The sequence below is a fragment of the Odocoileus virginianus genome, chromosome 6, assembly GCF_023699985.2.
Source record: "Odocoileus virginianus isolate 20LAN1187 ecotype Illinois chromosome 6, Ovbor_1.2, whole genome shotgun sequence".
NCBI classification, from domain to species: domain Eukaryota; kingdom Metazoa; phylum Chordata; class Mammalia; order Artiodactyla; family Cervidae; genus Odocoileus; species Odocoileus virginianus.
In genome coordinates, this window is record NC_069679.1 from 47005297 (window position 1) to 47032148 (window position 26852).

Genomic DNA, 26852 nt, shown 5'->3' on the forward strand with positions numbered 1-26852 from the left:
TTACAAAGAAAGCAATTCCAAAGTTAATATAAAAAACTCAAGGTAAAACACTTAACCTCTTTGAGTTACCTGTGTTCTTGTTCCCATTTATTGTAACAAATGTGAACTGTTTAGCGAATGTTGTGTGTGTGTCTATTTTCATTTTGATAATAAGGTCTCAGTTTCTCCTCTGACTACTTCTGGTTGTCTGTCTACTTCTTATCTTCTTCATAATAGGGACACTCTAAGGTCCCTTCTAGCAAATGTAGTTTTCTAATATGAGAACACAGTGCCAACCATTTACTTTAAAAAGGCCAGATGTCTTAACATTATCCAGATTAAATCAGTCCTTGCTTTCATTTTTAAAAAGAAAAGTTTATTAATTCCTAGTATTCTGTACATTTTCACTTGGAAATTTCATTCCAGACACAAATGAATACATTATTATCTTTAAAAGCAGAAAGATATTGATTCATTAAAATAGTGTACATTTACCTTAGCGTTAGATCAGGCTGGCAAATTCCAAAGAGTCAAACACTGCATCTATTTATGCCACCTGGGATCCTTATTAATTATCATGGGAAAAGTACTTCACACTTCATACATTTTGCTTTTTCACACATTTCCCACAGAATGTTCAATTTCACATTTAAAAGGCAAATTAGTCTTCAATTCCCTAATGAATATAATCAATATCTACCTTTGATTGGAAAGTTTCAAAGTGAAAAACGAAATTATGTGCATTTTCCAATAACGGCTTAGCCAAATAAATATTGCCATTGTAAGTTTAAACAGCTTACAAAGTATTATTTCCTTTTTTCTCTTCAAAATAATACAGGGACACATAAAGTCACACATTACAAGCATCTGAACTGGTAAAGTATTACACACTGGTGGCATGCAAGTATTTTACATTTTTAAATGCAATGAAAAATTCTCTCGTTTTCCTTAAATAGATGAAACAGAATTAAGATAAAGTTTTAATTAAAATATAAGTATTATTCCATGAATATAATGGGGTTTTTTGAAAAGCAAAGTGGCAGAGATGAGAATTTTAGTTCCGAAGAATTTCTTTCTTAACTAAAGATTGTCATTGGCAAAATTTGGTACTAAAATAAAATGTCCTTAAAAAGTACACCTTCTATCCATCTCATCATATGGCCAATTCTTATCTATCCGCATTTAGATTATCCATGGGAAAGTTTTAATCCGGGACAAGCTTCTCTCAGTCACACAGTGTACTGTGCGATTGGCTTCTATTATCCAGTCAATATGTGCTCAGACTCTCTCCGTCTTTAAATAAAAATCTATGAAAAACGTGCCATGTTTACTGTGCTCAGTTTCTTTACATTTCCTTCTTTCTTTCTCTACTAATTTTGAGGAGAAAATATATTTTAAAATGTCTTTTTTGAAAAAGCTGCTCCTCTAGAACTATTCTGAAGACAGTAAAATCCGCTGAAGGGGAACAAATGGCTCTGTGGAATGTTCAGACCCCTTCCTCTGAACAAAGCCTAGGAGGAGAGAAGGAGCAAGAGAGGCATAGAGCACCCACGTTCACAGGTGACGGGGACATTTAGAATCACAGGACTGTCGCATTTAGGAGCTGGAAGGGACCTTGGAGAGCATCTAATCCACTCACTCATTTTAAAAAGGAAATGAAGATTAGATGAAAGACCTGCCCAAAGTCACACATAGTGAAAAAAGTGAGCGTGTTAGTTGCTCAATTGTCTCACTCTTTGTGACCCCATGGACTATAGCCCACCAGGCTCCTCTGTCCATGGAATTCTCCAGGCAAGAATAATGGAATGGGCAGCCATTCCCTTCTGGGGATCTTCCCGACACAGGGATCAAACCCAGGTCTCCTGCTTTGCAGGCAGGTTCTTTACCGCCTGAGTCACTAGGGAAGCCACACAGAGCTGACATTGAAATCAGTATTATTTTCCAAAAGTATCCCATGGTGGCAAATGGAGCATGATTCTTGCGGGGCTGGAGGACATTTCAATTCAATCAACATTTATTAAGCACCTATTATGTACAAGGCACCTTACTAGATGCTACTGAAGATGCAAAGATTCATGAGACAGTCCCTGCCTCCCAGCACTTACGAAAGTTCCTTGAGGCTGTGTTTCAATATCTTTCTTAGCAGAAAATAATACTGATCAGGGCTAAGGTTGCTGGTGATAACAAAGCAGCTGATGCCTGGGAGAGCTGACCTCACAAGTGATACTTCCTGCCCTTTGCTATCAGGGCTCAAGCCTATTACACAGCTGCTGGGGCCCTAAAGAACAGTCTTCTTTCCTAGGCCTCCAATCACACCTCAAGCCTTAGCTGAACCCACCCCCTGAGTAGTGACAGAGCTGACTGGACAGCAGCAGTGCTCAGACCCTCCCCTCAATTCTTAATTACTGTTCGTTCCCCCCTGCGTCCAGCCTTAAGCTCTCTGCAAGGGTCCTGACAACATCCCAGGGTGCTGTCAAAGTGGCCCAGGAAAATGCCGCCCCCCCCCCCCTCACTGGTATGTCTAACACTCACAGCACCTATCAACCACTTCTCCTACTTCTATGTTGAAAGTAAAATAACCAGTCCCCGACATCATACCCATGCTTCAATTCCCCATATTCAAAAAGACGTGAAAGATGTAATTGTTGCTTAGAAGAAAAGAAAACAGATTCAAGAGGCAGTGGAAAACAGTAGTGAATAGATAATAAAAAATGATCTCCCACTTTTGTATAGCCCTTTCCAGTATAGTGTTTTCATCCCAATAGCTGATTATATTCTCACCACAACTCTGTGAGGTAGTTAGTGAAGATTATTCCCATTATAGTATAACTGAAGAACCTTAGGTTTGAGAGACTGAGTGGCTTGGCCCATAGTCTCCCAGCTAAGAAAGTATGGAGCCAAGTGTCCAAGTGTCTTGACTCCAAATCCAGTGCTCTTCCCCCTATATAGTCTATAATTGTCAGGCAATTGAATGAATTGCCCATGATCATATACCTGCTAAGTGTTGGTGATGGGATTAGGAGTCAGTCTCCAAATCTGTTAGTATGGTGCCCTGCCACCATACCAACTAGCAGAGCCAATGTGCTCAGAATGACTACCATGGAAGATGTCAGAGAAAAGTCTAGTCTCCTTCACCCTCCTTCAAATCAACGATGCATCACAGAACTGGGATAACCTCTGATATGCGTACAACCTTCCTAGAACAGGCAGGTTATAAATTCAAACCTTGCCACTCCTCCTCCATCCATCTTCTGGATGTTTAATCATAGCTGTTATGGGCAAAGGAGAAAGAGGTAAGCTGAGCAGAGCTTACTTCTACCCTTAAGCAAATGAAAAACATTAATTCCATCTTCCTTCTCCACAGCACCTAGCCCCTCCACACTACTAAACTCCTGAACCACAAAACAGAATTTGATCTAGAGTTGGGAGCAAGAACAGTGACTACATCCTTGAAGTTCTGGGTACTTTTCTCTCTCCAGCTTGTTACCAGGGGCCTGATCATGTGATTTTCATCCAGAGGGCATGCCTGATGCTCCCAAGCATTCTCACACCTTTCCTTTGCGTGTGTCTCCATCCTTGAGTATTGAGGATGGCACAGTGAGTGACAGGGATATTTTAAATTAGGAGCAAAAAGGGGAAACTGTTACTGTCATGAAAAGCTAAAATATTTCTTAGTTCTCTGTTCATTACAATGAATATAGCTATCATGCTTCATTAATGGAAGAGAAGAAGGAAGCAACAGAATCAAGACTTCAAACCCAACTCCAGAAACAGTTCTCCTGGGGATAGGTAACACAGCACAGAACCCAGTGTTCACAGCTCCCTGCTCCCTGCTAGTTTTTGCATATGCAATCAATACTTGAGCTAAAAAATGGTATCCACTTTCCAAAAGGGCACTCTACCCCAAAACCCGGAAGCAGAGGTCAAATTATAATAATCTTACACTTCCCGTCTCCTTCACAGTGCCTAGAAGAGGGCTAAGTACATCGTGACCACAAAAAAGGAAAATATCCTCAAACTCTTGGAACTTTTAAAGGGCTATCTTACATTTATAGCATGTTGATGCTTAAACCAATTTCAGGTTTGACTGAAATGTTCTCATGGCAGTTATTCAGAATACACTGGTTTCCTTAATGCTGGTGCCCTGCCAGGGGCCACATTTCTGTCTGGAAGGGAAGCAGCCGTTCTTTTGATTTGATGTGCCAGGCTTCCCTTAGGGAAATTGTTTTGAGGAGTATAGGCATTGGGATGCTTTGTGAGTTTTTAAATGGAGATGGGCTTGTATTGTAAGATGAACTGAGTGCTTTAAGATGGGTGAGTTGCACGAGCCCCTCCAGGTTAGTGGTTCTCTACCTAACCTAGGCCCGCATCAACTCTGCGAGAGGAGAGGGGAGAGGGGCCAGGAGACCGCATCTCCCTTCAATCAGGAGTCCAGCTTTGGCCAAATACCTCCTTTATAGTATTTGGCAATCTTTAATGTACAAAATATCTATATACAATATATCCTACAAAGGTGGAAGGAAGGGGCCTAAGCATGTTGATGGAGATGAAAGCACTTTCACTCATACATTTTAGGCATATGGAGAGATTTGGTGCTGGGACAATGAAATGATTTCCAGGCTTCCCTAAAAGTTATCTTCCATAGTGCTGTGAAATTTGGTGGTTGGTGACCTAAGCTGCAATTTCTAGTGAGGGATTTCACATTTAACCTACGCCTAAAGCAGCTCTAAAAAGAACAAGGGAAATGGGGCTGGGGAGAGAGTATCTCCCTTCAATCAGTGGTCCAGATGCAGCCAAATACCCAGGTAGATATTTGGCAACACACACACACTCACATGACATTTATTTACATTATGCCCTACTAAGATGAAAGGCAGGGATTTAATCGTGCTGATGAGGATAAAGCAGCTTGCATCACACACTTCTGGCAGATGGGGAGATGTTGTGCTGGACTAATGACATGATCGCTCTAGACTTCCAGAATGTATATCCTAAAAGTTATCTTTCACATATGCTGGGATGGGTGTTGGTGACAGGAGCCTGCAAGTCCAGGTGAATGATTTTACACTTAGGATGGGCCTGTACAAGTCTAAAAGGGGAAAGGAGGTCGTCTGGGGAAAGATGACCTCCCTTCAATCAATTGTCCAGATGCTGCCAAATATATTGACTAATATTTGACAAAATGCATATGTATAAAGATATTGTATATACATTACGTCCCACCATGATGGATGGTAAGGGATTAACCATGCTCAGGATCACGAAGGAACTTCTACTTACATACACTGTGGAGACAGGGAAATGAAATTCTAGGTTAATTAAATGATATATGTTAAGTTGCTTCAGTCGTGTCCGACTCTGTGCGACCCCATGGACAGCAGCCCACCAGGCTCCGCTGTCCATGTGATTCTCCAGGCAAGAATACTGGAGTGGGTTGCCATTTCCTTCTCCAAAATGACATATAGGCCCTCCAAATTTATCTTCTAATAGTTAGGTGAATACTCATGGAAATGCCACTTTTAAAGCTACTTCAAAAACACAGGTAATGATAAGTTGATTAATAATAAATATTTGATTCAATAGATTCTATATACATTTGACCTATTTTATAAGCTAAAAACAGTGCTAAATTTTGACAATATCCCATTAGTTTGCTTTAATACTATCAACAACTGCAGCATAGTCACTATCAAGTCCTGACCTTTTTCCTTCTTCCTGACAGGGTTTGCCAAGAACTGCTTTAGCCCCGGGTCCACAGTATCTTGGGGCTGCAGGGAACACTCTGTAGGATCCAAGATCCAAGGCAAGAAAGAGAGTAAATGAGAACAGAAAAGAAAAAGCCTTACTTAGTGGGGCATGTCAGGGACTCTGCACTTGAATATATTTGCAACAAATCTAAAGGGAAAGGAGAAAGACAACTAAGAAACAGAAGTATTCTTCCCTTTGGCAACACGGTAAACAAAACATGTATACCAAAAAAAAAAAAAAAAGGAAGAAAAACTGTATACATTTTACCCAGTGCTATGGTGATGGTGGATGCATGAACCAGCAACCTGGGATAGGTGAGATAGGGGAAAGTCTTGATTTATAACATTTATCAGTTTCCATGCTATGATCAATTTCAAACTACCAGCAAGAAGTACGGAACTTCTTAGTTGGGAAGAACTAGTGAGTTGGGGAGAGATGTATAATAGCATACCACGATATAGTATTTCTGCCAAAAAAATTTGTGCCAAAAACACAGTTGGTGCAAATAATCTCAAGAGTACGAAAATGGCAAAATGTATTTTTGAGTATTACTTTTGTTTTTTGGATATAATTATTTAATTGTAAGTGCATGCCATTTAATTTTTAATAATGGTTGTGCTTAGCACCAGTTTGCAAGATTCTTGATAATTTAATAATGGTGAAACCTATATGTGTTGGCTCCAACATACCACACCTAAATGAATAAAAGGGAAATAAAAAAATCAAATAGTAGTTACTACTTTTTTTTTTAATAGATAGGTAAATCTAGCAGAAAACTAAAGAATCTTTGTGATTTCCAAAATTCAATATGTTCTGCTCATTATTCCCTCAAAAAGTATAATAAAATATTCTTACATCTTAAAGGATTTTATTTTGTTTTCTTCTTTTTTTTTTCTTTTTCTTTTTTCAAAAGATTTTAGAGCTAGAGATGTGGGCACTTACAAGTAAATATCTAATTTTATTGGGTTGGTCAAAAAGTTTGTTCCAAGGTCAAAAAAGTTGGTCGAAAAGATATTAAGGAAAAACCCAATAGACTTTTGTGGCTAAGAAAGGACTTTCTCTCCAGTTTCTGTGTGTTTTATAAACTAACTAGAATAATGTATGAGTTGTTTTCCCATTTATTTGTTTTATTGCTATCAAGCAACTCAGGAACACTCAATTACTTAGTGAATTCTTCATTGGGCCCATGTTCTGCCTGACTCAGCAACTCCTTTAGCTCCAGGTGTCATCAAGACAAAGGACATCACCTTTACAAGGCTCAGAATTACAGAGAAGAAAGAGAATGAATGGAAGGAAAGGAGAGGGAAGAGGAGGGAGAGGAGCCTAAGGCAGTGTCAGAGGGCCATTAATTCTAGCCTCAGGCACTGACAGTTATAAAAGAGCTGGTGCCAAAGGCTGCAGTCACATATTTCCTTAGCTTAACATGACACTATTGGCTGTTGGATGAAACATCTATCAAGCATCTATTCAAGCATCTATCAGGCAGTCATCTCAGTTGTACTTTCACAGGCTTTGTCCTTGAGATAACAAACTCTGGATAAATAATAATTCACATTTTTCCTGATGTTTGCAAATATCTGGATGGATCATGCCACGTGGACAAAATCTACATAATTATCCTGAACATTTATATTTCATCCTGTGATCTTGTTGCCCTAAAGACAAAGCAATAAATGCTTCTAAAATCTTCCAAATAATGTAATTGTGTGTAGTAGATAACCTTCAGGTGCTATTATTACTGTTTTATTTAGGAATGTACTATTTGAAAAGCTTTCCTCTGACTAAAATTTAAAAATTTCCCATCATGGCTGGAAAACTTTAAAACAGTTTTGTAAAATGTTATCCATAGAGTGATGTTAAAGATTGAATGTATGTGGAATAATCAGTAAAAGTAGCTAATTCATTTTGCTACCCATGAGTCTGGCTTAAAGCTATATTTGTGCGTGAATAAATATTTCATACTTATTTGCTAAAGCTGTGTTTATGTATCATAACGCTGTCTTCTTTTTACAAGGATGACACCACTGATCTTCAACCAGCAGGGCATTTGCATTTAGTGACTTTTCTGGAACTAAGGGAGAATTTGTGCTAACCTGGTTACATTTTCTCACTCAGTGAAAGATTGGCAATACTAACTTCTTATGTGGTCAGCGGAACACTTCTGATGTATTTAGCCTAACTCAAAGCTGTGCATGTAAACAGAGGTAGGCCTCTATCTTAATCACAGTTACAAACACATTTATACATTAAGTTCCTTTCAATGGTTAAAAAAAAAGTTCACATAAGAAAGCAAGACAACCCAGTATGAAAATGGTTAAATCATTTTTGATTCTGTCACTGACTAAGATCTGCATAAATCATTAGTGCAAGTCGCCAGAGGTGTCCAGGAGCAAATAAAACATATGTTGCATATGTTAAAAAATCCAAGACAAATATGTAGCACTAAAAAAGAATAACAATTAAATTACTAGTTGCTTGGTTAATGGAAATGAACAACCTTTGATAAAATGGTCCCAGTGAAGAAGGAGAAGAACTTCTGTATTTAAAGTGCTGCCGTGGGGAAACTTCACCTCTTTTTGTGGAAGTTTACCTTCGGTCACCTTCAACTCGCTTTTTACGAACTAGATGAGAAAGAGAAAAAGGTTTGAAAAGACAAAATGAAGGAGAGGGAATATTCCTTAAATTTCAGACAAACAACAATAATCACACAGAATAGCAATCCCACACGCTTGAGGACAGTTATCAAAAATTTCAATAATTATCCAGGGCAACACACGGAAATGATAGAAGAGCCCAGTGCTTTGTGGAATTTACATTTAAATAAAGCTATGTCTGATAGTTGGGAACTTGAATCTTAGAGCTTTCCAATTTCAATGGAGTAGAAGTCTGGAACAAACCCATGAGACAGTGAACGTCTCATGTTTACTTATCCACAGCATATCTTCTTAGCTTCTGTGTAACTCAGTCACCAACTGGCTAAAACTAATTCCCTAGGATGATATATTTACAATTCTGATTTTGAACTGAAGACCACGAAGAGCTGCAAACAGTAAGTTTAAAGTTTCTAAACCTGTTTTAAATGGAAACTTCGAAATAGCAATCTCCAAGGAAGGTGTGCTGAAGAAGGGAATGGCCACCCACTCCAATATTCTTGCCTGGAGAATTCCATGGACAGAGGAGCCTGGCAGGCTATAGTCCATGGGGTCGCAAAGAGTCAGATACAACTGAGCGACTAAACAACAACAAGAAGGAAGGTGTTATTCAGGTGTCTAGCAAACTCAGAGATCAAGGTTCATTTAATCCGGTGTGAGTGCGTGAGTGCTCAAGTCGCTTCAGCCTCTTTGCGGACTCCATGGACTGTAGCCCACCAGGTTCCTCCAGTCTCCTCTGTCCATGGGATTCTCCAGGCAAGAATATTGGAGTGGATTGCCATGCCTTCCTCCAGGGGATCTTTTCAATCCAGGGATCGAACCCACATCTCCTGAGTCATAGGCAGATTCTTTACCCACTGAGCCACCTGGGAAGCACCCTGTAATCTGGTACTTTGTATCAAAGGAGCTAGCCTGACTGCCTTTCCCAACTTCTACAACCTTCTTCCCCCTTTCACATCCCTACCTGCAGGCTCCTCTGGTGGACAGGAAGAGGACTGCTCTAAGCTTTCTGGATTTGGCAAAAGAAAAAAAAAAGTGCCCTGGCCTGTGGCCCTATCTCATCTCCTCACTTTACATAACCCAGACTGCTCCTGCCTCAGATGCAGAAAATCTGACAAAAGCTATTCCCATGACTGCTGCTCTTGGGCTCAGGATCGCCTCTCCATTTACTCCAAACCTCCAGTTTTGCCTATTTTATTTTGTTCAGATGAGGAACTACATGTTTTCCCAGGTATCTTCTGATTGCAGCTCTAATCATTCCCGTTTGCTGCCCACTGCGCCTCACCCTTCGTGCCTTGGAGGCAAACACTGTCATATGCCCGGCCAGCCTCTGGGTGCCATTCACTGCACCTTGGCTGGGCTTCAGGGTTGTGGGTAAGCACGTGTGGGCAGGGAACTGCACGCTAACACTCACCTGCCTTCTTACGGTTCTAACCTTTAGCTTTCATCTTGTCTACCATCTGAACCCTCCCCAAGGTCAGCAATGTACTTGGTGGGACACCTTGTTCAGTTTCTCTGAGGTCTGGCATTCTCTCCCCGTACCTCTATTGAGGACTGAAGCCTGTTATTGGCAGGCTACTTGCCAAGTGGACTGTTTGTTGGTACCTGGATGGTCTTTTTCCACACTGTTTCAGGTGGCTAGGATGTCCCCAGATCAAGCCCCCCCAAATGGTGCCATTCTTTTTCACTGTGGTTGACCAGGACATGCCCTACCTCATTCTAACATAAGTCACAAAAGAATGAGTAGCAGGAAAGATTAAAGAGGGACTAACTGAAAAAGCTACTTCTGAGTTTAACCATTAAAAAACATAGCTCTCTTAGGTCATTTCACATGTAAATCACCACGGTATCAGACATAACCATACTTAAACCCAAGTACAAAAGCACAGTTAGGAGTCAAACATAAGTGAACTGGGAATTTCCATGTCACTGTGTCCACTTTCCGGTGTAGATTATAAACAGAGGGTGATTATGCATAAGAAGTAAGTAAAGAAGAATTAAACACACAAAGGAAACCAAGCAAAAATCAAAGGCTGCTTGGGAAAAAAGCTTCCTCTTGAAAGAATGCCACGATAACACTTAAACACTGTAAAGATGATGTGGATTCCTATGACCATGTAATAATATACTTCTGATGAAGGGCTGACACCAAAGGCCAGTGGAATGGTTATCTGTGAGATGTTATGTCTGAAGTGGAGAAATGAATGGTCGTCCTGCTCTTGTAATTACTAACAGCACATATTATGCCTGCATTACCCAGGTCATTATTCTTTGTGATGGCAGCTGCCACTCTTGTTCGTGGTCCTTGCTTGGTAAACTGATATCCAAACTTGAGGATCCTGGAATTTTCCTCCAGCATCTGGGCAATTTCCATCTCCACGGCTGTTCCCAACTGCTGTCTCTGCAGATGTGGACACAAACAGAGGATGGCCAAGAAAGAAGAGGAAACAGTTACTCACATTAACTATGCATGGAAAGATGTACAGCTATTTGTTGGACAAAAAGGCAAAAGTCTCAATTTGAAACAAAGTCACTTGAGATATTTTCTCTCATACACCTGTTCCTTGTTTAAAACCAAAATCCAAGAGGCAGCTGAATCTGCTGGCATGTTAAACTGAAAAGACTAGGCAAATTATTTACGAAGGAAATGACAATTCCAGACATAAAATTAAAGCAAAACTAACATGTGGTGTTTCCACTTTACCCCAGTATCTGTTGTTTAAACAAAGGATTTCTTTTTTTTATAGTGACACAGTCTTATAGCAATCAATCCAGTTGCAAAATCTTCTATTCTGGGATCCACATCCAAAGATACCTGAAAATCATCAACTAGACGGGCAGTCATTCTCTCAGAACAGAGTCTCACTAGGAGATCTTCAAGAGGTTTTATTAGTGTGGTTTGAACCATGGCCAGGTGAATTATCAAACACTAAATGGGCTATTGGGCTATAGAAAATTCCCTGTTTTTTTAAGTGGTAGAAAGAGTATTTTTGCTTTTTTTCTTGTTTTTTGAGAAATAGAACAATAATTTTAAAAGTAGGGTTAAAAATGGGGGCATGTAAATATAGGAATCCATAGATAATTTAAGGAACATACTACATTTTTTCCATCCTCTATTCATTAATTTTTTAAAAAAACTACAAAGAAAAGACAAAAAAAGTATATAAAATAAAAAGCTCCCTTCCTCCAGACTCCCATTTCCCATGAAGAAAGTCAGTTTGGCATGTAGTCTTTGAAACATTTTCTGTGCATTCATGTACATGTAATCACATGTAATGTCTGTTTTCTTCACATAAATGGATTACACTAGAATATTATTTTGGGTTTCCCTAGTGGCTCAGATGGTAAAGAATCCACCTTCAATGTGGAGACCTGGGTTCAGTCCCTGGGTTGGGAAGATCCCCTGGAGAAAGGAATAGCTACCCACTCCAGTATTCTGGCCTAGAGAATTCCACGGACAGAGGAACCTGGCAGGCGACCCACAAAGAATCCAACTCGACTGAACGACTTTCACTTTCAGCATATTATTCTAGGGTTTTTTATTTTTCATTTAACATTAAGAACATCATTTCACGTAGGTAAATATATGTTTCCTTCATCCTTGTGAACAACTGCATAGCATTCCATTGTAGTTAGTGATAATATTTGATTCAGCTACATCCTACTGACTGTTACACTGCATTCTATTCCCACAATTTCAAACAAGGCTGTGGTGAACTTCCCGCCCACACAAAGTATCAATATGTCCTGGGGCATTTCTGCCAGTGTGCCTGTAGGGTACATGATAGTTGGCTCCAAGAGGAAGCATTTTTCAAATTTTGATAAATGACTGACTTACCCTCAAAGGTTATGACAATTTGTACTCCTGGTAATAGGGTCAGAAAGTTAGTTTTCCCTACTATAGCCAACATGGGATATTATGAATCTTTTTCATCTTTTTCAATCCAAGGGGTAAAAATGTATTTCACTTACATTTAATTGCTTTAATTTGCACTTCTCAAATTATGACTAAGAACGATTAATTTTCTTATGCATTTGTATTTCTTTGGAAATGTCATTTGTATATTTTTCTACCAGCTTGTAGTTCCTGTTTTTAAAATTTATACATTAGGAAATTAGCTTTTTGTCAAAAATGATGAAAAAATTTTGCTCAGTTTGTATTTTGACTTTCCTTTTGATTACTGTACAAGATCATATTTCATTTTCATATGGTCAAATTTGTGCCTCTTAGATTCTATGTCCTGCTGAGGAAACCTCTCCACTTCTGGTTTCTTTCATTTGTTTTATGATTTCATATATTTTAATATTTAAATTTTCATTTTACCTGGAATGAATTTTAGCAGAAAAATTAAGATATAGCCCCAATGTCATTTTGTTCCAAAATGCTGGAGAGTCATGTTGTAAATTAACTATACTCCAATAAAATTTTTTTTTTAAATGCTAGTGAGTAGTCCCACCATCTTTTACTTCATTTGTTCCCCCACTGAGTTAAAATGCTATGTTGCTGCAAAATTCTCAGGTGTACTAGGCCGTGTTCCTGGACCCTATAGTTCTGCCAAGTCTGTCTGTGCCTGACTCATGCAATTTTGATTAAGTATATCAAATTACATATCAGTTAAATATATTAAATTATATATTATTATAATACCTTTTAAATATAATAAATATATTGAATATATATTTTAATATATATACCTTTTAAATTTGGAAAATTTAAGTACTGAGTACATGAGGAAGAAAAGTTAGTGAAGGAATTTTTGTGTCCTAGGTAAGTTCTAAGGCTTAACTCTGCTCCTCTTCTTTCTTTTCATCCAGTAACCTGTCAAACGAGTCTTTCCTCAAGAAAAGAACAAAATGTGATATTTCCGGTCGGACAATAACAATTTTAGATATCCACAGCATAGAGATTAGTGTGCTCAGCAATCAGCAATGTAAGGTTATGGTAGGGAGAGGCAGCAAAAATGTTAGAGATACTGACTTCAACACTTCATGAGCAACTTTAGCTCATGACATGGCCCCATGAACTGTAGCCCACCAGGCTCCTCTGTCCATGGGATTCTCTGGGTAAGAATACTGGAGCCGGTGGCCATGCCCTCCTCCGGGGATCTTCCCAACCCAGGGATTGAAGACCCAGGGCTCCCACATTATACAGGTGGATTATTTGCCATCTGAGACACCAGGGAAACCCACACTTTGGAAAAGCAGGACTGGACTAGGAGTTGAGACCTGAGCAAAGGTCAGGGCTGCCGCAGTTATGACTCATGTCCCTGGGGTGCGCCACAGATGCTCTCTAAGGGTGGAGGTAGCTGACTGAGGAGGGTGACATAAAGTCCCTCTATTTCCTTTCACAAAGCTTAGGCATCTGGAGCCCTAGATTTGGGTAACACACAGGCTGGGCATGCGATGGTGGATATAAAGGACATAAGATCTGAAGACAATTATACTGGGAAGAGGGCATATAAAAGAAGGGGAGGAAGTAATACAGCATAGAATATCTTTCTTAGCCTGAGTCTTTTTTTTTTTTTTTCCTCTTTTGAGATGTTTTGTGTTATATAAACCTAGGGCAATAAATGGGCACCAAAATTTCTTATAATTTGGATATATTTCTCTTTTTTTTTTAAGTCACTAAATACAAAGAAAAAGAAACAAAATTTAAGCATATGGTTCTTCAGATCACCTTTTTTGAAGTGACCACTTTTCTCTCCTCAGATTTATTCAGCAGTTACCCATCTGTTTCACTAATACGCATCACTGATTGTTCTTCTCACAGCGGCACCTGATTCAATCACAGCTTGCTTACCTGGAGCCTAGCCACCGCAGCCACCCCAGTGCAGGATTCTCTGCAGGCCTTAGCTTTGGTGCAGCTGCCTGCTGCAATGGTGCTAAATTGGTCTCAGCTGCTGCTCCTGCCTGAAACACTGTCTTAGAGATTATTTTATATCAGACTCTTCATTATACAGCTAAGGAAACTGAGGTCTGCTTCTAACAGTCTATGAGTCAACAAACAAAATTTGGATGGAAGACAGGTTTTGACTCTGAATTTCCTCCTCGGAATAAAGCAAATAATTTTTCCAGTTGTTCTAGAACTTAATCCTCTTGTCACAAGTGAAGAGAAGCCATTTCAGAGGCAAATTAGGGAAGGAAAGTTGAAAAAGGACACAAATCCCTTCTGAGCTAAGGAGGGGAAGGAGGTTGATGCTTCAGTGTAAGTTTAGACATTGTATTTCAGGGTCTTCTTCACACGCATTAAAAAAGCCAAACTTTTATTTATTTATTCTTGGCTGTGCTGGGTCTTTGTGGATGTGGGCTTTTCTCTAGTTGTGAGTAGAGAGGGGCTACTCTCTAACTGTGGTGCACGGGCTTCTCATTGCAGTGGCTTCTCTTGTGGAGCACAGGCTCTAGAGAGTGCAGGCTTCAGTAGCTGTGACACATGGCCTCGTAGTTGTGGCTTGCGGGCTCCAGAGCACAGGGTCAGTAGCTGTGGCACATGGGCTTAGTTTTTCCACGGCAAGCAGGCTCTTCTTGGACTAGGGATCGAACCTGTGTCTCCTGCATTGTCAGGCGGATTCTTTACCACTGAGCCACCAGGGAAGCCCCCACATGCATTCTCAAAAGATACTCTATTCTAAATTTTCAGGATTTCAGCTCATTTACTAGGTATAAAGTTTCTAGATTTAGCAAATAAAAACATAGGACATGTGGTTAAATTTAAATTTCATAAAATAACAATTTTTCAGTATGAGTACCTCCCAAATATTTCATGGGACACACTTGTATTAAAAACTCTCCATTGTTTCCCTGAAATTCCAATTTAACTATATCTTATCTGGCAACCCTAACTAAGTAGTGGACATTATTTCAGATGAGGGGTTTCACAATGGCCTAAACCAACACAGAAAGTTAAACCTACCTTGGACGTTGGAACAAGGTATCCACTTCTGTCTTAGCTCTCCTGGAAACATTTACCCCCAGTCCTCTTAACTTCTTCCTGATACTGGTCTATTTGATATACATCCCTGAACCACCACTCTTTTTTACTCCCTTCCTATTTCCCTCTAGCTTGTTTTCCTACTCTCCACTCCTTCATTCTTCCCTCTTAATTGCCTAGCAGCTGGACACATATCAGGATACAAGGAGTGAGCTTCCCGAGCGTGTATGGCCACATGTGCACATTCCTGAGGACTCACTCCACATCTCTGCACGGGAAGGCTGTTTTGACGATGCAGCCCTCTGGGGAGGACGAGACAGAAACGGTGCCTGTCTCCTGGTGGGGCTCCCCTGCTCCCCTGGCAACAAGCCTCAGGGGGAGTCTAGGAATAGATCAACCTACCTCTAATTAATTCAAATTAAATTTGAATTTCAACTGGCCAATGAATAATTTTTAGTACAAGTATGTTTCAAGAAAACTTGGGATGTACTCATATAGCACTGAAACAGCCCACGTGTCCTGGAGCCAAATAAAGGAGAGAAGAGCTATTCATGGGTCTGCCGTGGCTTTCCAGGCTTAGGTGATAGTTTTGGGTGGGGTCTAAACCAGGGATTTTCCCAGACATGCATGGGACACTCCCCCCACCGCCCTTCCCATCACCCCGCAGAGGGGATGCTTGCAGCACTAGTCTCCTTGTTCGCGCTTTCTGGTCCATTCCAGGGTTCTTTATTTCAACTACACTGTGTCTGGACGCTCAGATTTCCTGAATCCCTTGGCAGCCAAAGGGGCAGGGCTGAGAATGGAGAGCTGCTGCTTGCAGGCAGGAGCCAGGGGAAGTCAGTAGAGCCACTCCAGAGACTCTCTAGGCTGAGGCTGGGAAAGAGGTCTTCAGTGTACGGGAGGGGGTGTCTCCAGGGAGAAGCAGCTTGCTGGGACCCCAAGAAGCAGCAGAGCTGCGATTGTGATCACACTGTGGGTGTGGCCTGTCACTCTAAATCAGACGGTCTTCTAGAATCCCAACTCCTTTAAATAGGCTCTATGGTCAGCACCAGACAGTAGGAGCCTGGGATTGCTGCCTGGCTCTGATAGCCTCCAGCCCAGGGCAGGGAGGCTGTTTCTGGGTGTGGCCACTCTGCTCTTTTTCCACAGTCCCAGTAAGAGGCAACAGCAAGGCTGGGGCAGGACTGCGCCAAGGTTCCTACTAACAGGCAAGGATGATGAAGGCTGAACAAAGCTGCTGTCAACACCTCTGCCGGTCTCCTCTCTGTTTCCTCTGGTGCCTGACCAGCCCAGGGCTGGGGGAGGGCTGGCTCATTCTGTCTCAGGCTGCCCCACTGCTGCTGCTAAGTCGCTTTGGTCGTGTCTGACTCCCTGCGACCCCATAGACAGCAGCCCACCAGGCTCCTCCGTCCCTGGGATTCTCCAGGCAAGAACACGAGCTTGCCCCACTAGACATTGCTTAATTATTAAAACGTTCTCCCACCCACCCTCTACAGGCCAGAAGCTGTCCTAATTACCAGGAAGCCAGAATACCAAATTAAACTTTTTCACAGAACTTTGTCTTTTAACTCCCTCCATTATGGTACTCCTCCCTTTCACACGTACCCTGTGAGTTAGCTCACCTGGTTGTCGATCTTGATCTCGATCAAGGTGTCATTTTCCTTTAGTGCCTCTACAAGGGCCAGGATCCCAGCACCAGTGATGAAATTGGATTCTATGTTTAGACTTTTCAAGGTCTTGTTTACTTTTAGCATATCTGCAAAGGCCTTATGATGTGAAAAAGAAACAACCATTAGGGTTTCTAAAGATTTATTTACCAAACTTCTCACCACCACATTAAATATTTTTTTTACAGTACTTAAAGAAAACCTTAGTTAAATCATAACTTCACCTTAAGGTAATAATTAAAAAATGCAATAAAAATAGTTCAGTTCAGCAGCTCAGACTAATAAATTCCACATACTTGCAAAATTAAAAAAAAACCCAAAGATTGTTATTGTTTAGTTGCTAAGTTGTGTCTAACTATTTTTGACCCCATAGCCTGTAGCCCTCCAGGTTCCTCTGTCCATGAGATTTTCCAGGCAAGAATACTGGACTGGGTTGAAATTTCCTTCTCCAAGGTAGCTTCCCAACCCAGGGATCGAACCTGAGTCTCCTGCATTGGCAGGCGGGTTCTTTACCACTGAGTCACTAAGGAAGCCCCCCTGAAAAGACACTGACATAGAATTAACAACTTTGTTTCATTAAGTAAGGACATTAAAAAACCCACAACCATCTGTTATCATTGTCAATTTTTTTTTTTTTTTTGAGAAAAGGCATTTTAACATTAGGGAAAAAAATGTAGAAAAGATTAATCTCAGAATTATTTCATTTTTCTCCTTTTACTATGAATGGATGAAGATTTTTATCATTGACTAGCATTTGGGCACTACTAATTTAGTCGTATTATTTCAGGTCATCTGTAAATCAGGATTTTCAAAGATAACTTTTGGAACAAAATCACTACCCAGAGTGGCAGAACCACTGGTGACTCCCAGATGGACAGTGGATGGCACACAGGCACCTGTGTGTTCCCTTCATCCCCACAGTTTCCCGCTGTCATAAAGAACAGGTATACTTTTTAAGTGGCTGGAACTCCTACAATGCAAGAAAACAAAGACAGAGGGCCATTATTTTGAAGAGTTGCTAAAATACAGAAAGATTGGTGGAGAAATGACCACACAATCGCCTGAGATGCCGAGGTGAGTCCCAGCGGTGTGCGTGTGTGCTCCGTTGTCTCAGTCGTGTCCGACTCTTCGCGACCCTATGGACTGTAGCCCTCCAAACGTCTCTGTCCATGGAATTCTCCAGGCAAGAATACTGGAGAGAGCTGCCGTGCCCACCTCCAGGGGATCTTCCCGATTCAGGGATCGAACCCACGTCTCTTAAGTCTCCTGCACTGGCAAATGGGTTCTTTACCACTAGCGCTACCTGGGAAGCCCCAATTCGGGCGTCTCACTACAAAGCTGCCTTAGGAACAGGTGGATCAGCGAGAGCAGGCGGAGAGCACAACTCTTCCTGAGGCTTCCCTGGAAAGGGGCAACTGCCTGCACAGCCGTCAGTGAGAAATCTCCCAGGAAGAGGCTTGGTGAGGGTGCTAGGTCCCGAGAGTGAAGCAGTGCAGAAACGGAGGCACTCCCAGCTCTTCCACCAGATGCAGAGTGGGAGACGGGACAGGAGAGGCGGCAATGCCCAGGATGGAAATGCGCTGAACCGTGTCCCTCCCAGAGGGAAGCCCTCCCAACTTGAGCAGTTGCTGAGGACTCCCCGGTTGCCTGCTAGCTTCTCATACCCACACTACAGAGAAGGCTGCTCATCAACTCATCTGCCTGCTTACAAAAGCACTCGCTCATTCATTCATTTACTCACTCATTCACTTAGAAAAGATTATGTGTCAGGCTTCTGCTTTGTGCTAGGTGTAGAGAAAACAAAAATCCCTGTTTTAGGGAGCTTATAGTTCAGCAGGAGAGGCAGCAGCAATAATGACTAAATAAAATGTGTGGCCTGCCAGATGGTAACAAATGGAGAAATATAAAGGGGCTTCCCTTTTAAGGGATAGGTCTTTTGGCAAACCAGATCTACATAACTGCAGAGGAAATAGTCCCGGTTTATACAAATCAATTTTGTTCTCTATTTGGAACTATGAACAGGCAAACAATGACTGCTAGACCTAATAGGAAAACCAACATCAGGAGAGAAAAGTTGAGTTCACAAAACAGGCCAGCATGCTATGCAGGGAACACAGAATATTCAGAGAACAGAAATATGTAAAACTTTCAAATGTTATCAACTCTCTCCACCTTGCCCCACTTCCAAAAAAGAAAGAAAGAAAATAGAGAAAGAAAAAACACTGTAATCTACTCACAGAGAAACAATAATCAGACTGCCATTAGTCACTAGACTTTAAGGCCCATATAACTGAGGCTTTAATGTATTTATACAGCCAGATAATTGTAAATGCTGGTGATAAATTCTAATTTTTTTGTGTCAATCTACACCTAACTGAATATAATGAGATAAAATGTATAAAGCTCAAATGTGTGAAATAGTAGAATAACTACAATTTAGAGCTAGAAAAGGAAGATGAAGTAGAAAGAAGAGAGAGTACAGAGTTGCCCAATCTTTTCTAACAGAGAATCAAAAACTATCTGAGATAATAAATCAAAAATAAAAGTGCATATGTATTAGTGCATTTCTACCTGGTTGCACACTAGAAAGACCTGGATGCTTTAAAAAATACACCAATGCTTGGGCCCCACCCAAGATGAATTTAATCAGAATCTCAGGCTGTGGCCTGGACAGATGCTTTGTTTGTTTTATTTTTTATTATTGAAGTATAGTTGATTTATGACTGCATTTTTGAAAAGCTCTTCAGTGACTATTGTTCAGCCAGGATTCAAAATCACTTTAATTGAAATCATATAGACAACAACGAAAGGAATGAAAAACAAGCTGCTAACAGTGATTGCTCTCGGGAGTAGAACAAGGAACTTCTGAACTCTTTTGTTTTAATGGCAGAAAGGCCAAGAAGAAGGAAGGGGAGAAGGAATTCAACTTGAGACAAGAACAGGTTTTCCAACCTCAAGACCATCGACATCTGAGGCTGGAGAATTCTTTGCTGTGGGAGGTGTCCTGCGTGTTGTGGGAGGTTTAGCAGCCTCTGAGACCCACAAAATGTCAACAGTACCCTCCCAGTCATGACAACCAAAAATATCTCCAGACACTGCTAAATGTTCCCTGGAGGGCAGAAACACCCGGAGTTGAGAACCACTGGACTAGAAGAATAATCCTGTGTATTAGTCAAGCACTTGCTTGAACTACAAGGAAAGCTCAAGAGTTTGCACTGATGTTACTGTACACCATGTAAATTAAAGTGTATTTATTCAGTGCTAGGTCTTTAATTAGAATTAAATGTACACATTTTAATTAGAGCCCCAAAAGGGAATGCATCAGGCCTTTCCTTATGGATTCTCCAAGCTTTGGGATTTACTTCTGCTATTAGAATAACAAAATGTCAGAGCAATTAGGCCTTTATAAAAAACTTGCAGGACCTACTGGCAAGTAGCCATGATCTCGCCAATTTCTTTTAAACTGGAGAAAACACTTTTCTTATACCGAACAAAACAGGGAAGAGAGATCCAGCCAAACACAACCCTGGGCTCCAGGCCCAGGTTCACTGCAGTTCAGCAAATATTTGAGCATCTATTACATGTGCTGGGGATAATAACATTAGTGAAACCAAGACTAGATTTCTTAAAGGTTATATAAATAGTGAAGAAATACATTTTTAAAGAGAAGGTTTTGCTTTCTGTACTTCACAGTGTTATGTGGAAATTGCTGTTTCCTGCACTGTCCAAACCTATACCCTCGCAGGGGTAGCCACAGGGCTCACGTGGCTATGGAGGCCTTGAAAAGTGCCTCTTATGAACTGAGATGTGCTGTAAATATAAAACATGCATTGGATTTCAAAGATGTAGTATGGAAAAATACTGCAAAATACCTCATTACATATACATTTTGAAATGATGGTATTTTGGATATGGTGGTTTAAATAAAATATATTATTAAATTTAATTAGACCCTTTTTTTTTTTAATGTGGTTACTGGAAAATTTAAAGGTCCATGTGTAGTTCTCATTTTATTTTTATTTGATAGTGCTGTCCTAAACTTCTGATTTTTATGTGGCATTCCTATTAATAACAGCATTTTTTAAAAACATATTTGGGCCTTTTCTCTACATTGGCATTCATTAGTGTGGTCAGTTTCATTAACACTCCCTGCTATAGGTGTGATTATATGGAAGCATGTGGAGCATGGTAAACTGAATTTGATTACAGATCACTTAAATTTGCTTCCTGGCTTGGTCACAAGCTGGGTAATCTTAGTTAAGGTACTCAAACTCTGAGCCTCAGTTGCCACATATGTAAAATGGGGATAATGTCATCTCACATCCACATAGCTTGTCTATATTCACTATAATCCCACAAGTATTTTGTAGAGTCTATTTGTGAACCTTAAATAGAAAAGAGTCTCCAAGCTCTTGCTTTAATGCTGATCTGTAATTCTCAACAGTGAGTTGTTCACCCACAATCATAGTCTGAATATCTCTGCTGCCTGTGGGATAATCAACCAATCTTCAACCTATAGAAAAGTTCTTTTCTGATGATAGCATAGCTGAAAGGGGAACCATCTGGGGTCAGCCAGGTGAGGGCTGGACCATGTGAAGCCATCCAAGCATAAGGCTGGAAGAGGTTTTTCTTTTCACTCTAAAGGATAACAGTTATTCCTTGCAGTTGTATGGTGCGCTTGTCACAAGGCATACATTCAATACATAGTTGTTGGATTGAAAACTATATCAAGCAGATTATTATATTTGATATAACAATACATATTAATATACTATTAATACATTTTGGGCTATATTATGTTTTATATAATAATATATAATATAAATACATTATAGATATAATGTGTGTTAATGTATATTATTAACATATTGGGCTGTGTAATGGATATATATATATTATATTAGTCCATTCAGCAAGTTATCTATTTGCTGTAGAGTAGAAGTTAGATTATTTACTAGTAGTGCTGACAGTAAACTATAAACTAGTTGCATCCATGCCATTTTACTGTAAATATTATATTACACAGAAATTACAAATCATTTATTTATTTATCCCTTTAGTTATTTACATACAAAATGCACTGTGAATATTTTTGCTTAACTGAAAACAAATCTAGTAAAGGGCAGAGATTATACACAAAATCATACACAGATAAGAACCTTTAAATTGCTAACTTTACCTCACCAATAATCTAGTTATGTTCTTTTTCTATTTCAATGATAGGCTTCAAATTAAAAACTGCTTTCAACCTACAAATTTAGACATGTAATAACTGCTGGTGAAAACATCAGTTCTGTAGCTTAGCCCCTCTCTTACATGAGTGCTTACTTCATATTTGCTGTCGTCATCATGGAAATACTGCCTATTGCTCAGAGGTTAGAGGGCACATCCATTTATTCATTTAACAAGTATTTTTCAATACTTGTTTTTCAACATCTACTCAGCACCAGCACTGTGGTGGGTAGCATTACTTTCTTGCTGTCCCTTTGTAATGTTATTTTAAATCTTCCAAAAGACATGTTACTTTAAAGAACATCATCAAGTCAAGAAACTTTTATTTTTCAAGTGCTGAGAATCAGATCCTGTAGAACCATTGATGTGACCTAATGCTCAGGCTTTTGACAACTGGCACAGTTTAGCAAACATACAGCAGTGAGATAATGTATTTAAATATAGCATAGCTGGGTGGTTAGGCATTTTGATTGTGGAACCAGGACCTGGTGGTGAATCCTGGCTCTGTCCTTTGCTGATTGGGTTACTTTGGAAAAGTTACTTAACCTTTCTGAGCCTCACACTGCTCATTTGTTAGAGTGGGAACTAATAATAGTACACACCTCATTGTGTGTACTGAGGATTCAGTGAGATGAGCTAGCAAAGGCAAGGATCAGAGCTGGCAGTTACTAACTGCTCAAGAAATGTGAGCTATTAATAGGAGGAGTAACACTGATGATGGCAATGGTAGTAGTATTTCCTTGGGCTCAGGGGTTTCCTTATTTACTCGAATCAGCTAAGGTGCTTAGAAGGAACAGACCTTTTTTTTTCTTTCATCTTCTGGTTAACAATATCAAACAAAAAATGGTTTAAGATTTGGTTGTTTAAAATATTTTTGAGACATATGAATCCACTTAAAAGATTAAAATGAAAAATATGTTAACATTTTTTCTATGTGCTGAGTTCCTGTAGGCTTTCATGGGGGAGGGGTCTCATATCCATTTATTGTGATGGAATGCTACTGAGGTGCAAACGTTTCAGAAAATTTATACTAAGAATAAAACAAAATCTAAATATTTATTTAGCTAGATGCCTAATCTAATCTTATATCTTTCTCCTAAAAGTGTAGTGTTAACAAAATTCTAGTGAATTCAAAGTGCCTGACTTGTGGGTTCTTGTTTACCATCTCATTATAACTAATTTTGTTTATTAATTATACAGAAAATAAATTGACAAGATCTGAACATTGTTAATTGATAAAACAAATTAAAAATAGCTTCTACTGAATTAAATATCTGAGGGCTATATTTCTAAGGATTTTACTCACAATTGCCACAGGGTCATTGCTGCGGGTTGCGGCCAGACTGAACTTTTTCACATGAGTGTTGGTCTCCAGAGCCTTTGCAAATTCCTTCAGGGTTGGAATTGGAATGTTCTATGAGAAAGACACAGATTGTTGATGAATCCTTCTATAGCACCTTTGCCCTAAGCTCAGGACCCACAGCTTTTACATACAGCAGGTTCCCGACCTATGCATGAGTTTCGTTCTGAGAGCACACTCCCAGGTCCAAAGTGTACGTAACTCCAACAAAGTTAGCCTAGGTACCCAACTAACACAATCAGCTAGATAATACTGTACTGTAACAGGTGTATAATACTTTTCACACAAATAATACATATATAAAAAAGAAACACAAAAAACAAACATTTTTAATCTTACAGTACAGTACCTTGAAAAGTACAATAGTACAGTACATCAGCTGGCATACAGGGGCTGGCACGTATGCTTGCATCTTTGAAAGTTCACAATTTGAAGGTTCCTATTTTGGTGACTTAGATGAACCTTAGATTTTATCCTCTCTAAAAGACATTCATCAGCCATCTCTAGCAACTAACCTATCCAGAGCCAATAGCCCCACTTAGTGTCCAATAAGGGAATCTAACACAATGTGACACTCGCATCACTTCTGTTTACCCTCCGAATTATGCACATACCACCCTTCCCTCTTTTTCTCTTTCATTCTCTATAGTTTAGCTAGATTAGAATTAAACTAGCTCTAATTCCTACTCATCTTTCAAGACCCAGCAGAAATATCACCTCCTTTGTTTATTGGTTCTCCTAGGCAGGATCAACTTCCCTTACCTGCAATTCCACAGAATTTGGGGGTTTACCACATCATGTTATAATTATCTGCTTAGTGTTTTTCTCCTAGTTTGAGTTCTTCAGAATTGAGACTGAATGAACCTTACTCCCCCTTCCATAGCACTTAGCACAGTACTGAGCACCGGAGAGGCAGACAATACGGGGCACAGCTAGAGGCTAAAATGAGTTCATGGGACACTACAGGCCAGCTCTGTGACTGTGGACAACTGAATTTTTTAAAGTCCTATTAAGGATTAATTGAGATAATGAATTTCAAGTATTTAGCAAAGTATATGGCACATAGCTAGTACTCAATAAAAATCAGTTGATACTATTAAATGCTAGAAATTGGCCTAATAAGAAGGAACGAAAAAGGTGTCAGGTAGTGTTTTCTCTTTCTCTCATTCTTTCTCTCTCTCACTCTCTCACACACACAATTTCTCCTCCCTTTGAGAGTGCTAAGACATTGTCAAAGCAGAAGCGACTTCAGAGAATAGGCCCATAAAAGACATTGTGGCTTTCAGTTTACTCTCTCTTTTCTCTTGGGTCATTTGCTCTGGGGGAAGCAAGCTGTCACGACGTGAAGATATATTGGCGGCCCCATCGAGAGGTCCATGTGCTGCGGAAACTGAGGCCTCCTGCCAACAGTCACATGAGTGCGCCATCTTGCAAATGGAGCCCCAAGCCCTGGTCAAGCCTTGAGATGACTGCAGCTCTGGCTGACAGCTTTACTACAGCCTCATCTGAGACCCTGAGTCACAACTATCCAGCCAAGTCACTCTCAGATTCCTGACACTCAGAAATTACGTGAAATAATAAACTGTTGTTTTAAGCCTCTAAGCTTCGGGGTAATTTGTTACTCAGTAGTAGATAACTAATAACACTTGTTTAACACAAGTACTGTAATGCTTTTCAAAGAATTCTAGAAATGACTCTTTTTTTTAAACCTACTTCTTTATTTTAAAAATTTATTTTTATTATTATTTTTTAACTTTTTATTTTATATATTAGAGAATAGCCAATTAACAATGTTGTGATAGTTTTAGGTGGACAGCAAAGGTACTTAGCAATACATACACATGTATTCATTCTCTCCCAAACTCCTTTCCCATCCAGGATGCCACATAGCATTGAGCAAATAAATCCACTCCTTCTGAATAGGATATTTTGCCTCGAAATCAGTGACGATAAAGGATTTAGAACATGTGTAAAGGCAGGCAGTCATCTCCAGTAAGTTTTCTGACTGAACGATAAATCAAGTGACTGACGAAAATCATTTGAAATACCTTAATATTATTGAGGTTGACTTCTTGCAAGCTGGGATCATTGGCTTTCATCTGCTGTAGACTTACTTCCACATTTGTGGGATTTGGTGGTTCCTCAAATACTGGCTTGACCTTTTCACCTTTGACCACATCTAAGACACAAATTTTAATTTTAAAAATAAAATGTAGTATCTCTCCCATAAAAATCAGAGACAACTTCCCCCCAAATGACCTTCTTGTCATATGTGGTGATTCCAATAATATTCTAATATCAGTGACAGCAAGCTTATTCTCAACTCAGCAAGCAGAGGAATGGTGTGGCTCTGAGTTACAGCCTCCCAGGTTGGTGTTTTCAGCTGCAATGAGAAGTCTCAGTGGTTTATGTTCCATGGAGCCAAAAGTGCAGGAGGCTCTGCAGCAAACTCAAACTCCTAAAATAATATCCACAGGTAGTTATAGCTGCTCCATATGGACCTCTTTCAAATTATAATAACCAAACCAAAGAAACTAAGATGCACTAAAATGAGTTCCTTTATTTCCCAAACCCAATTCTCCTCTGGCCCATCCTCTGATTTCCATCTTGGAGCTTTAATTTTGAGGATTGTATAGGAAGAGAAAGGAATGGAAAAGAAGAAGTAGAAGAATTCTCAAAAGCAGTTAACAGAAAATGTTTGCAATGTATGTAATACACAAAGGGTTCATATCTCAATATACATAGAGCTTCTACAAGGCAGTAAGATAACCCACTGGAAAATGAACAGCTAATGATGAGAGGAATCTCTATCAGTCAACCAAAAAAATGTAAAAAGTAATTAAATTCTGAGGAATTTAAAAATGAGATACCATTTGATTTGCCAAAAAATGTAAAATGATAATATTCAGAGTCAGAAGGAGAGATATTCCACGTACAGAAATATTCAGTGTTGTCAAGATGTCAGTTCTTCCCAAATGTAATGCAATCCCAATCAAAATCTCAGAAATTTATTTTGCAGATATTAAAAAATGATTATAAAGTTTATATAAAGGGGAAAATACACAGAATAGCCAAAACAATATTTAAAGAGAAAAACAAATCCAGCAATTCAACTTCAAGAAGACTTAAAGCTATAGGAAGGAAGATAGTGATATTGGTGAAAATATACAAATAGATCAGTGGAACAGAATACAGAGTTCACAAATAGACCCACATAAGTACAATCAATTGATCTTTGACAAAGCAGCAAAGGTAATATAGTGGAGAAAAAAGTAGTCTCTTCAACA

General features: G+C 39.6%; 1 protein-coding gene across 2 annotated transcripts in view; it reads right to left on the reverse strand.

Annotated features, from left to right (window-relative positions):
- Positions 1–333: 333 nt before the first annotated feature.
- TMOD2 (tropomodulin 2) overlaps positions 334–26852 on the reverse strand; it is a 56729-nt gene continuing 30210 nt past the window's right edge. For both annotated transcript variants that reach the window (XM_020869211.2, XM_070469279.1), the window contains 5 exons: positions 25614–25744; positions 23512–23619; positions 16929–17072; positions 10635–10779; positions 334–8348 (listed from right to left, as the gene is read on the reverse strand). In XM_020869211.2, the coding sequence (XP_020724870.1) occupies positions 8314–8348; positions 10635–10779; positions 16929–17072; positions 23512–23619; positions 25614–25744 (563 nt within the window). In that variant the 3' untranslated portion in view covers positions 334–8313. The remainder of the gene's footprint in view (positions 8349–10634; positions 10780–16928; positions 17073–23511; positions 23620–25613; positions 25745–26852) is intronic.